The 13,794-nt window shown below is 41.7% G+C and overlaps 1 protein-coding gene across 1 annotated transcript; it reads left to right on the top strand.

The window, feature by feature from the left end:
* The first annotated feature begins 8,296 nt into the window (after window positions 1-8,296).
* Window positions 8,297-10,389, top strand: h2aj.S (H2A.J histone S homeolog). The gene is made up of 2 exons (XM_018261396.2): window positions 8,297-8,424; window positions 8,506-10,389. Exon 2 carries the CDS (start codon window positions 8,521-8,523, stop codon window positions 8,899-8,901), a length of 381 nt encoding a protein of 126 aa, XP_018116885.1. The 5' UTR covers window positions 8,297-8,424; window positions 8,506-8,520; the 3' UTR covers window positions 8,902-10,389.
* Window positions 10,390-13,794: the final 3,405 nt, after the last annotated feature.

Genomic DNA, 13,794 nt, shown 5'->3' with positions numbered 1-13,794 from the left:
GTCCCTGTCCTGAATCTACCATGATTTTTTTTACTTTCTAAGAAAAACTAAAAGGTATAATCACTGGGAGGTGCCAAAATGATAGGACAGTGTCTCAGAAATCTGATCCTTCCTGCATTATTTGTGTAGAAGCTCCGTGTCTCCATCTTCAGCTTTGTCCATCTTCTTTTCGTTCTGGTCCGGGCGGGCGCATAAATAGACTGAAAAGCTGAACTTAGACACAAAAATCCCACTTTTTAACTCTACTGTGCACACAGCTGCCCTGGCCTGGAAATAAGACAGAGAAGGAAGAAGAATGTGGCAAATGAGCTGCTACAGAAATACCTGAGGCCAGTGCAGATTTCTGCTAACAGTTGTACGGCATGTCATTATAATCACTGGGCATCGCCTTAAGATTAACTTTTATTGTGATGTAGACAATGAAACAGGAATAGTTTGCAGTTGCTCTTCATTTTTTATTTTTATTAATTTTCTTAATTATTTAGCTTTTTGTTCAGCATCTCTCCAATTTGAGCCTCTATCCGATTGCTATGGTTAAATTTTCCCTAGTAATGCGGCAGAAATGTGCACGAGAGACTGAAAGATGAACAGGAGAGGGAATGAATAAGACAAATTGTAGCCTCGCAGAGCAATCGGTTTTTGGCAACTGGGGGTCAGTGATCATGATTACACTTTACAAGTGCAAAATTATGTAAAACTTCAGACTTAACTTAAATGTTGCTCAGAATAGGACATGCGAAAAGTTAACTACCCCTTTAAATGAAAATTTGTGCAGAAAACATTACAACATCCCTTATGCGTTCAACAAACAAGTGGAACTTGTCCTGTGCGTAGTATAGAATTGCAGTTCTACTTAATTTCACAGACACCAGTAACCATCTGTTATTTGTACTTTAATTCCTCGCGAGTTTACTAAAACAAGGCATTCTGGGTAGAATACTCAAGGCAGTGTTACAATCTGAGCATGCTCCTGAAATTTGCATGTTATAGTCTCAGTTATAGTCTCAATATTGCCTCCCTCAGTGAAAGAACCCATTTGACAAAGTAAGGGATTTTTTAAAACCTGCAAAAAACTATATATGTAGTTTGATTAAACGTGTTTAGCTTGTACTGGTCAGATTGTTAATATGTGTTTGATTTTGGCTACACATTTACAATGTAGATAAACTGTGCTGAATACAATAGTTTTTGTTGTTACACAGGAAGATGTATTTAGGGGCAGATTTATTAAGGGTCAAAATTCCAATTAGAATTTAGAATTTTCAATTTTTTTTTCTCAAATTCGAATTGTGAATTGTCCAAACTCTATTTGAGTTTTAATTCGAATTTCAAGATTTATCATACTCTCGCCCTTTAAGAACTTTAATTCGACCATTCACCACCTAAAACCTGCTGAGTTCAATGGGAGATGTCCAGGGACCGATTTTGGACGTTCGTTTAGATTCTAGTTTTTTAGAACCAATTTTATTCGAATTCTATTCGAGTTTTCGAGACGGTAAAATTCGTCCGAGTTTTAGCTATTCGATTTTTTTTTTAATAAATAACCCCCCAGTCGAATTTCAAGTAAATTCGAATTGAATAGAGTTTTTTAAAACTCACATGAATTTGAAATTCGACCTTTAATGAATGTGCCTCTCCATGTCACAGAGCTCCAGAATGCAAACCTCTCTCACATAAAAACAGGAGATTTTTATTTATTTGGTGCTGGATGAAAATATACAAACTTCATTTATTAAAAAAAAAAGAAAAAGTATTTTCACTTCACGTTGTTGCTGCCCATTTAATCTTTCTAATGAAAGCAGTAACAGCTACAGATAAGCTGAAATAAAAGAAGGGTTTGTACAAACTCTAAGCTTTATATTAAGCCACGTCTGTGTGACCTTTTACAAACAAGTGGCCTCAAGAAATCTGAAGACGTGGCACCCTTTGTTGTGAGTGTGGTTTGTGTTGTCAGCATGTCCATAGCAGCAACAGCACTTCATGAATGATCTGCATATATAGAACCTTATAGGTCAATGGCTGAAAATTGTTTATTTAAAGGGGATGTAAAGGCAAAAAAATATCCAGTTTTTACTTTAATCACGCAAGCTTACGTCATCCAGATCATACCACAGAATTTGGCGCACCTACTGGTCCTGGTGTAAGGAGGCAAACGTTTCCTTCCTTGAATACAACGTTTCAAGAATTTTGTCCTTTCTGCAACGGGGCCTTCAGTTGGGACTAAAGCGGAGTTCCCTAAAAGTACAGGTGTCAGCACTATCCGTACTCTTCCAATCCCATTTGGCGATTGACAACTCTGTCAACTTTTCTGCAAGGAGTAGCACACGTCGTGCCACCGTTTCGTTCTCTGATTCCAGTATGGGATCTCAACATAGTACTGGACTCGCTTCTGGATCCTCCATTTGAACCTCTGGGCACGGTATCAGACAAATGGCTCACCTGGAAGGTGGTGTTCCTGATGGCAATTTCTTCCGCAAGAAGGATTTCCGAGCTCAGTGCTTTGCCATGTGACCCAGACTTCCTAATCTTCCACAAGGATAAGGCGGTACTACACACAGTACCATCCTTTCTGCCTAAAGTGGTGTCGGCATTTCATACAAATCAAGAAATCATGGTACCATCCTTGTGCCCGGGAACCCAAGAATGCTAAAGAAAAACGGATCCACAGTATAGATGTGGTCAGAGTGCTGCGCTGGTATCTAGACAAAACCAAGCCCTTCCGAAAATCACAAAGGCTGTTCGTAGTTCCTTCTGGACCATGGAGAGGCATGGCAGCATCCAAGACTTCGATTGCACGATGGTCAAGGAGACCATCCGGCAAACCTACATTTCTAAAGGAAAATCGCCATCAGAAGGTGTTCGGGCACATTCCACAAGATCCATGGGGCCTTCCTGGGCATGGCGCAACTGTGCCTCTTTGGAGCAGATCTGCAGAGCAGCCATCTGGTCGTCTGTTCATACTTTTACCAAATTCTATCACTTGGACACATTCTCCTCATCAGAGGCATCTTTTGTCCGCAAGGTGTTGCACTCAGTAGTGCAATAACGTGTCAAAATATCTGTGCCCACACGTTGTTGTTGGGACTGCTTTGTTAAGTCCCTAGTGTCCCTGTGTACCCCTTAGACGACAGAGAAAACAGGATTTTTTGATACTCACGTTAAGTCCGTTTCTCTGTAGTCCATAAGGGGACACAGGGCCTCCCGCCCTTCAGATTTTGACCACGTTGGTCCATGAGGGTTTTCTCTCTGAATTACCTGTTCTACAAGTTATGTCTACTATTTTATGACTAGTTATGACTGTTCAGCAGTCTCTTTGGTACAAACTGAACAGGTTGGTTGGTGTGGGAATAAGCCTGACCCTCTGGCACGCCCCTTATTTTAATTTTAAGTGTCCTGCCTCCTATAGGGTGGAGCTTAACCCCAGTGTCCCTGTGTCCCCCTATGGACTACAGAGAAACGGATTTAACGGTATTAAAAAATCCTGTTTTACCAATTAGTGAATGAAAGCAGAGCTTAGGGATGCAAATTTCCTATGAGTTTTCTTTCTGCCTGTCTCACTGTCGGTAGGAGAAGAGAAACAGAGTAGCACAAATAGAACTATGTCAGCGATGGAATCCAATATCAAACACTATCATTTAATGAATACATATGTAGCGTTATAGTAAATTGAGTGCACCATTCTCTTTCTATAGGCTTCACCCCAATACTGTGCTCCAGATGAGACCTTAATTCTTAGGGAGTAAGCCCTCGCAAACGGTGTGGAGGCAGGGTGTAGTGTAACTGTAACTTGGTGCAGGGTACAATAATTGGGCGCCAGTGGTTCTTATAACTTAACCAGAGAATATATTTATTGAACAGGAGCATTCACAAAGGAGTGTACATACAGAGCAAACAGGATCATACAGCACAGTGGATAGGCATATACTCACAGCACCTTTGGTCAGTATCAGTCCCCACATTGATGGGAACATCAATGCTTGGGGTACACCCAGCTTTCAGCCTTAGCCTTTAGTGGAACCTCACATCCCTAGGTCTGTACTCTTAGTCCCTACTTCTGGGCAATTAGTACCCAGGATCATAATCCCACTCACAATCCTCGGAGGAGCTTTAAGCTGCTCAGCTAAATAGCCTCTCTATCTGTCACTCCTAGAGTGACCTCTTTAGGTGAGTAGCCTATCCTTACTAGACATGACCTGTCTAGGTTCCACTCGAGCTCTGCCTGTCTGCTCAGGCTAGGGCTAACACAAAATGGACCCTGAGCATATGGCTGCCCAGGACTTTATACTTTAGCACAGTGCCATCTACTGGTCACTGCTTGAACACCGAGGGGCATAGCTTTAACACTAGGGGACTGCCTACTAAATAATACTGGGAGACTAATTTACCAGTCCCCTACACATACATAGAATTCATGCCACAATGCAGCAGCATTACATGATGCATTTATACTTCTAATCATAAAGATACTCCCCTGTCACTCTCCAGCTACTGTGCAACTTGACTGCATCCTTTGGACCTGGAAAGTTCCAGGATCAGAGTCCTTGCCTCAAATCTTGGGCCTCCAGCTTCTGGGTTAAAGTCATGTGGAGTCTTATCAAAAGTTGTAAACACTAATCATGTGATAGATTGACAGCCCCAAGCTGTTGGCATGAAGGTTTCTGTGTGGTCAGTGTAAAATTTCTATCACTCTGAATGAAGCAATAAGGCCCGCTTTGCTTGAGTGAACAGGGGGCGGAGCAGGATTCTGACAGCAGAATTTAGTGGGAAAAAATTTTGGCGAAGCGAAACGCCCCAAATTCGCCCATCACTAGTCCTGCCAGTATAAGTGGCTGTTGCTTGAAGTGACATTAGAAAGTAGTGACTTTGGAGAAGGCTTGCGTAGTTTTTCTCATAGTGTTTCTAACCTGTAAAGGGAAGAGTAAAGTTTATTTTCCGCAAGGGCTGATTTAATTCTTATAAATGTTCAGGTAAAACAAATGGGAGTGGCTCATTTGCTGACCAGAGGTTTAGGAATGTGTTAGTGATGGGGATCTGTTATCTGTTAACCCATTTATCCATAGACTCCATTTTATCCAAATAATCCAAACTTTTATTAAATGATTTCCCTTTTCTCTGTAATAATAAAACAGTAGTTTGTACTTGATCCCAACTAAGATATAATTAATCCTTATTGGAATCAAAACCAGCCTATTGGGTTTATTTAATGTTTACATGATTTTCTAGTAGACGTAAGGTATGAAGATCCAAATTACAGAAAGATCTGCTATCCGGAAAACCCCAGGTAATTGGATTGCTGTGTCTTAAGGCTTGCTAAAAGCAATTCAATGTTAAAGGGGTTGTTCACCTTTAAGTTAAGTGTAGTATGATGTAGAGAGTGATATTCTGCGGCTATTTGCAATTGGTTTTTATTACTTGCAATTTTTGAGTTATTTAGCGGTTTATTCAGCAGTTTACTATATAAAGCTGTCACCAGTAGTGCGCATTGCAGCCGGGGCAGAACTGCTTGTGAAACTTCCCAGCCCACCCACCCTATTATATAAAAAGAATATATATATATATATATATATATAACCAAAGGAATGGTGCACTCCGTAGACAAAATTAATACCTGGGTGCCAGCATGAGAAATAAGCAGTGAAAAAGGATTGCGGCACTCACAGGGTTTTAGTGAAAAAACAAAAAATGTTTTATTATTAAGCCTCAACGTTTCGATCCCCCACAGGGATCTTCGTCAGGAGCAAAAACAAACAAACATCCAGCACCCCCCTGCGGGGTTGTGGGTGCTGGATGTTTGTTTGTTTCTGCTCCTGACGAAGATCCCTGTGGGGGATCGAAACGTTGAGGCTTAATAATAAAACATTTTTTGTTTTTTCACTAAAACCCTGTGAGTGCCGCAATCCTTTTTCACTATATATATATATATATATATATATATATATATATATATATATATATATATATATATATATATATATATATATATATATATATATATAATTTTTTTTTTTTTTTTTTTTTCGCAGCTGTTCAAATTATTTAGTAAATGGCGAGGTTAACTGATGGTTGTGGCTTTGGGCATGGCGAACGTTTAAGTCATGGTGGGGTGGGCACTGAGAGTATAGCAATGAAATTGTATACAGGTAAAAGGTTTTTTGGGAATGAATACTTGGTTCCTTTTAATTCTGAGTTATAATAAAAGCAGCTGCAGCCTTTCACCACGCATTCTCCAGTCTGGTGTCATTTCTTTATTAGGATTTATTGTAATATCATATTGTAGCAGTGATACAGGTAAGAGACATAAGATATCCGAGTTTTTGTTGGTATCAATATATGCCTACTATTCCCATGTGCTGCTTCCTTTATATTTCCTCTCTCAATTGCACTTTATTAAGAATATAACAATAACTTGATTTATTTCCATTGAATGCTGTTAGACCTTTCTTAAAAATAGTTGCTATTTTCAGCATTGCCACAAGGTGGAATTAAAATAATGTTGCAGAAATTCTCTGCCTTTTGTTTTGAAACCCAGTTTGTGCCATTGAATCTGTCTTTACATCTATTAATCAAACAAACCTCACCCCAGGAATGTGAAAATAAATACCATGAACCCAGTATGTAAGATGCAGTGAAATGCAGAATATAACCCCATATATAATAAAAGGCACAAAGTTTGCCAAGGATATTGTGCCAAGCCCCAATGCTATCTGACTTTGCTTCATCAGATATCGATTTGGGAGCTGATTCGTTTGGACCCTTATGACAGGCTGCAGTCAATGTATAAGGAACCTAAAGGCGGCATATTGCCTCACTTAAGCAATAATGATTAATATATGGCGTATAATTTCAAATTTTGTTAAAAAGGATCATTAGCTTTAAATATGACACCTTGCTTTGGAGTTCCCCATAGATACACTCTAGTCTGTGGTGGGTGTGTCCTAACGGTCTTTATACAGAAGCCCAGTATAAGGTTGTTAGCCAATCATATTGCTGCCTTCACATCTCAGTTACCTGTCAAGTCCTCCTAGCTACTGATTGGCTGGCATCCTTGAGTGAAGAGTGGCCAGCCTATTAAGCCCTGGATAATGGTCAGCATGAAGTGGATAAATTCAGTAGTAAGGGTTCTTGTTGTTTAGGCCAGGGCTCAAAATAGATTAGCATCAGGTTTTGGGTGCATAATGCTGTGAAAATGTTCTCATCAAAAAATAAAGTACTTAAAGAATACGTAAACCTTTAAAACAAGTGAATGGAAAATGGATGAGGGTGCTTATCTAATAACTTTTGCAATTTACATTCATTATTTATTTTCTTTTAATTCCAAGCTATTAAAGGATACACGTACTGTTAATATGAATGAATTTTGTTCCAACAGCACCACCTGCTGGTCATTTTCCGGATCAGTCTGACCACCAAGTAGTCAAGGAAGTTGTCAGGAGATAGAAGAGGCTGCTCTGTTTTTCTGGTTAGGAATAAAATTAGAAACCTTTCACAAATCTTTCCTAAGCAGAAGAACATTATGACTAATATATCGTGTTGCTTTTACATGATGCTAAAAATTTATATTATCTTTAAAAATAGCCCCTTTATTGGAGCTCCCTATAGATGTTCTCTGGTCCCTGTTTCAAATAAGAGGTGGGCGTGTCCTAACAGTCCCTGCCAGAAGAACAGTAGGAGGGGACAGCCAATCACAGCCCTGATGTCACACAAGCAAAGACAGGCTTCAGTTCCCTATCAGGTCCTGCTAGCTGCTGATTGGTTCTCGTCCGACAGTGCAGTGAGCTGAGAGTCGCTGGCTCCCTTGTACAGCCTGGGAATTCAGGGAGCAGGAAGTGGAAGAGATGGGAGGGATTATTAGGGTTTTTGTAGAAATATTCATTAAAACAGCCTGAAAAACTACTTTTTTTAAGCACAATTCTTCTATATCTAAATGAGAATAATGCCTTGGTACATTCTTATTTTTTATATTAAATGTCTCCTTTAAAGTGGATCCAGTTTAATCTGGAAACCTTCCCCCTAGAGACAGCTGAGAGGTTCAGTCCAACAAGTGCCTCTAGCCTTCCATGTGAATGCAGGGGCCTATCCTCATAAAGTAGCTGTTGGACGCGCCCTTATTGTCACAGGTCCTACTACACCCTCCCTGCAACCAGCTTCCCTCGCTTTCCTGCCTACTGCAGTCGCCCCTGCCAATCTTCGGAGAAGAGGCGCGGCTATGCAAATCACGGATGAAAGTGCCGTCCAATGGAAGCGGGGCAATGTGTCTGAGCTGTAGCCAATGCGAAGCGGCTACTACGGATAGCGGGGTATAAATAATGGAAGCGGGCGGGGCTTGTCGCCATTGCAGAGCATATCACCCTTGTAGAAAGAGAGGTGCTGACAGTGAGAGGAAAACGAGACACGGTGGGGGCTGAAGAAGATTGGAAGCGCCAGGTAACGGGGACTCTATATGCTCCTCGCTCTGGAGCCTAACACTGAGCCTACGCTATAACACCACCTTGTTTCTTCCCGCAGGGCCGCCTGTGAACTATGTCAGGCCGTGGGAAGTCCGGGGGGAAAGCTCGAGCCAAGGCCAAGTCCCGCTCCTCAAGGGCCGGACTCCAGTTCCCCGTAGGCCGCGTCCATCGGCTGCTCCGAAAGGGAAATTACGCGGAGCGTGTAGGGGCCGGGGCTCCAGTGTACCTGGCCGCGGTGTTGGAATATCTGTCCGCCGAAATCCTGGAGTTGGCCGGAAACGCTGCCCGGGACAACAAGAAGACCCGCATCATCCCCCGCCACCTGCAATTGGCCATCCGTAACGACGAGGAGCTCAATAAGCTGCTGGGAGGGGTCACTATCGCTCAAGGGGGAGTCTTGCCCAACATCCAGGCCGTGCTGCTCCCCAAGAAAACCCAGACATCCAAAAAATGAGCCTCTGAGAATTGGGGTCCCCCATTTGCTGTCAGTAGAATTCAGCAGCAGCGGGAGAGCTCCCCAGTCAACTGCCCTTTGTACAGCAGTGGGTGAGGGAGGCCCTATTGGCTGCTCTACATTATGTTTGACAGGGGGGCCTCCAGCTGTGGATGAACTACTTTGGGGTTGGAGGGGTCTGAGCGTTGTAGTTCAGCCATAGCTGAATGGCTGCTGTTTCTCCACAACCCTCGTCTTAAAGTGATATTGAGAACACTGGACATTTGACTTGATGCAGTAGAGCTCGGGGCCTAATGTCCTGCCATTCTGCTGCCCACAAAAGTCAGTCTAGAGGAGCCCAAAATACAGGCACTGGAAGCCATTATTGTATAGGGCAATGTTAGTGCTGTGGCCCTACCGCATCCCTTATAATGTCAATTGCGCTCTGTATCCCTTTAAGAGGCTGCTGGGAGATTTAATGGCACTTGCGGGGGTCTCTTTTATCATAGGATCATCCAACACTACAAAGCTCTTGCATAGAATAGCACTTTACTTTTATTATTAGACGGCTCCACCGTTTGCTTTCTACGTGTCGCCTTCCCTTTTAGAAGTGCTGTGACATTTATTGTATTTCAATACTTTTGTTGTAAAGACACTTTTAAGACCCCCATCCCTTTTCAGGTCCTGGATTTTAGACTTCAGTCAGACCTCAAACTCCTGTTAGAATCTGGATCTCCAGTTACTCCTGGTGGGTTTAAATGTCGTTCTGAGGTTTTGGGGGTGGAATCACACATTCATTAGTAGTGATGGGCGAATTTCTCCCGTTTCACTTCACCATAAAATTTGTGGATTTCCCACAAAATTTGGGAAACTGAAAAATTAGTCAAACTTGAAAATTAACGCCTGCGTCAATTTTGGACGTGCGTTTGAAAGGTTGCTCCCATCAATTTTTCCGCCGGCGTTAGTCAATGGGCATCCGACTAGTGTTGACGCACAGTGATTTTGACGCGAATTACTTATCGGACGCACATCCAATTTGCCGGCTAATTTTTACGGGAGTTTCACTTATTTATTCACTGCCGATGAAACGGGACAATTCGTGCCAGGCGAATTTATTCGGCCATCACTAAATTTGTGACACTCTAAAATTTTGGACGCGTGTCTGAAAAGTCGCTCACGTCAATTTTTGACACGTATCCGAAAAGTCACAAGCGTTAATCAGCCAGTTGAATAGTGTTGACGCGTGACGATTTTGACGCTAGCGACTGCACATCCAAAAAGTTTATGGCGCCGCCAAATTTTTGCGGGAGTTTTGCATATTTATTCGCCCATCAATAATCAACAGTATTCCGTTATTCGATTTTACTCCTATAGTAGTGTATTGTGAGAGAAGCCTAATGTGTGTTAGAGCCGTAGTTTGCACTTTAATTGTGTCGGAGTTTGAAAACAACATTTTGCTGGCAATTGTTTGCACATTTCAAATCAATCAGTAAATTTTTGTTTAATGTTTTTGCACTAATCGTTATTTCCCCCCCCCCCCAAAACCTTTGGGTATCCAGACAGCAATGCAAATCATATTAACTAGTCATAAGGACTGAGGATTTATACACAAGATTGCTGAAAGGGGACTATTTACTCAAATTAAACATTTTTGTCTCAAGTGAAAACCAGTCACGATTCTGAATCAAAAAATATTTAATCAAAATAATATAAATTTCTAATTAAAGTTGTGTTGCCAGTAATCAGTATTGAGCAGTTACATGCATTCACATTAACAAAATTACAGGGGTACCCAAATTTTTGCACAGCCAGTTTTTCACATTTGAATTAATTTCATACAACTTCGCTAAAAATCTTTGTTCAGAAAACACCCCACTATTCAGATGTTCCTGGGAAATGAAAGACATACCACTGTTATCTTTTTTTTGTTGAAAGTAGAATAAATTATAATGCGGGCTGAGAGGGGTTCCCAAACTTTTTCATATGGCTGTGAAATCTCCCAGAAAACCCCAGTCATGCCAGCCATTTAGCTTCCCCAGGCCAATCAGGAAGGCGAGTGTACTTGGTGCTCTGAATTGTAGGACACCTGGAATTTCAACTGGAAACTTGGCAGACCTGACAGGGAACTGCAAAACATCTTTCACTGTTTGAGGTCAGAGATATGATTGGCTGCCCACGACACTTCTAGGATATTTCCACCTTTCATTGACCGCTCACAGGGACTGGAGAATCTATGGGGTGTAATTTTTAAAGGTAATGATTGCTTAAGTGGAAAGTAAAATCAGACGCCATATATTATCATGGATTTACCTGATGAGAGGATATTTTAGAAAAATAATTTGTCATCTGTTGACTGCTTGTTTGCACTAGTGATGGTTGAATTTGTCCCGTTTCATTTTGCCAAAATTTTTCATTTTTGCAAAATGTCGACGAAGCCCATTAAAGTCTATAGTCATCAAAACATTTTTTGACACGCATCTTTTTTTTATTTTTTTTTATTTTACGCCATACAAGTCTATGGGCGCCAATTACGCTGTGAAACAAGACAAAAAATTCTAATTATTAGCCATTCTCTCTATTTTATTTTTGCCCTAAGGTTACTGAATGGGGGGGCACAAAAAAATCCATTTAGAATAGCTCAAATGCAGTTAGTGTTTGGCTACAGTCGGCTGAAAATGAATCTCCTGCGAAAGGATACGTCTTACAATATCCTGCTTTGAACTTAAAATGTCAGAAGACTGTTCTCTGCTTTTTAACATAATTTTCTAAGTAGCGCAAAATCACAAGACCTTTTCTTGTGAAATTCATTTTGAAGAAACCAGTCGGCTGAAATGGCCAATAGGTGGCGCTGCTCTGTGACTGTAATGATTGTGTTTTGTGAAGCTGTTTTGTGAAGGTGCACTGGTGGCTTTAGACAATATTATAGGAAATGTATTGATTTGTTGTGGAGTTAGACTGTGCTGTGCGTAATAGGACTGTCACTACTCTGAATAATGAAATGTGCAGCTTTATTATAGATCAGAAATCCGTGGCTAAAATGGCATTTATTATACTCACCCAATACAATGGTTTTAGCACTAAAGTTGGTCATACACGGGCCGATAAAAGGTGCCGACAGACCGAGTCGGCAGCTTATTGACCCGTGTATGGGGCCCCCGATGGGCTTCCCCGATCGAGATCTGGCCGAAAGTCGGGCAGATCTCGATCGGATGGGACTAAAAATCCCATCGGATTGCGGCCGCGTCTGTTCGTTTATGCGGTCCCGCGATCCGACCTCTCGTTCATTAGGATCTGATCATTGGGCCCTAGGGCCCACTATCGGATCAGCCCGATATTGCCCACCTCAAGGTGGGCATATCTGAGAGAGATCCGCTCGTTTGGCTCCGTGTATGGCCACCTTAAAGGAAAACTATACCCCCAAAATGAATACTTAAGCAACAGATAGTTTATATCAAATTGAATGACATATTAAAGAATCTTACCAAACTGGAATATATATTTACACAAATATTGCCCTTTTACATCTCTTGCCTTGAACCACCATTTCGTGACTCTATCTGTGCTGCCTCAGAGATCACCTGACCAGAGATACTACAACACTAACTGTAACAGGAAGAAGTGAGGAAGCAAAAGGCAGAACTCTGTCTGTTAATTGGCTCATGTGACCTTACATGTGGTTTGTATGTGTGCACAGTGAATCTTACGATCTCAGGGGGCGGCCCTTATTTTTTAAAATGGCAATTTTCTATTTATGATTACCCAATGGCACATACTACTAAAAAAGTATATTATTATGATAATGGTTCATTTACATGAAGCAGGGTTTTACACATGAGCTGTTTTACTCAGTATCTTTTAATAGAGACCTACATTGTTTGGGGGGTATAGTTTTCCTTTAAGCCTACTGGTGGAGGTTGGCTGATGTAAAGCAGCCATACATTTTTTTTTGGTTAGGTCACCAGATGAGTGGATCCCATATGTTGGGCCAAATCATGGCTAATCCAATCAGAATCAAGAATCAGATCATACTGTGAACCTATGGAGACCTGTTGGACAAGGACCACATCAAGGCATTGATACAATATGTTCCACACCCAATGGCATTTCCAAACCTGCCAGGTTGATATCTGGTCCATTTTCAGACACTTGGTTGGACGGGTCTCCCAAGGTTCCCATATATGGACAGAATAGTTACTGTATACGAATGGTGGAGCCTCATTCTCCTGGCCACTAATCGCCTCTTTTTTTAGGGCAACTAATCTCCTTGAACGGCTTCCCATTCTTCCACTGGCTATAATGAAAAACGCCTGTGGCATGGCACACGCGGCACTTCGTATTCCGAAGCAGCCCGGAGTTTCCTTGTGAGGCGACTTCGGAAAGCGAAGCACTGCGCGTGCCATGCCCCAGGTGTTTTTCATTATAGCCAGTGGAAGAATGGGAAGCCGTTCAAGGATATTAGTCGCCCCAAAAAAAGAGGCGATTAGTAGCCATGCGACTAAATCTCCCCGAATCACCAGGTGTGCCCTTACCCTAACGGCGCCAGCCTGTCTCCACCCCACTCCTGATCAAGGGCATAAGTATAGAGAAAGCAGACCGTGCAGCTGGGGGGCTCAGGAGGTATCGGGGGCCCATGAGGTCCTAATTCATATACAGTTTCAATAAATATTGATAAAACCATTGATTAGTGATGGGTGAATTTCTCCCGTTTCGCTTCACTGAAAAATTAGCAAAATTCAGGAAACCGGAAAAAAACTCATGAAAAAGTTGTGAAACTCGAAAATTGACCATTCGCGTCCAAAAAGTCGCTTGTGTCAATTTTGCTGCTAGCGTTAGTCAATGGGCGTCTGAATAGTGTTGACGCATAGCAATATTCATGCAATTTGTTTTGGGTGTGCGTCCAAAATTTTAGGACGC

Source organism: Xenopus laevis, chromosome 4S (genome assembly GCF_017654675.1).
Source record: "Xenopus laevis strain J_2021 chromosome 4S, Xenopus_laevis_v10.1, whole genome shotgun sequence".
NCBI lineage: Eukaryota > Metazoa > Chordata > Amphibia > Anura > Pipidae > Xenopus > Xenopus laevis.
This window is presented reverse-complemented; position numbering and strand designations above follow the sequence as displayed.

What these genes read in the sequence shown, in the direction of transcription:
- h2aj.S (XM_018261396.2), top strand. Translation starts at nt 8,521, where the DNA reads ATGTCAGGCCGTGGGAAGTCCGGGGGGAAAGCTCGAGCCAAGGCCAAG.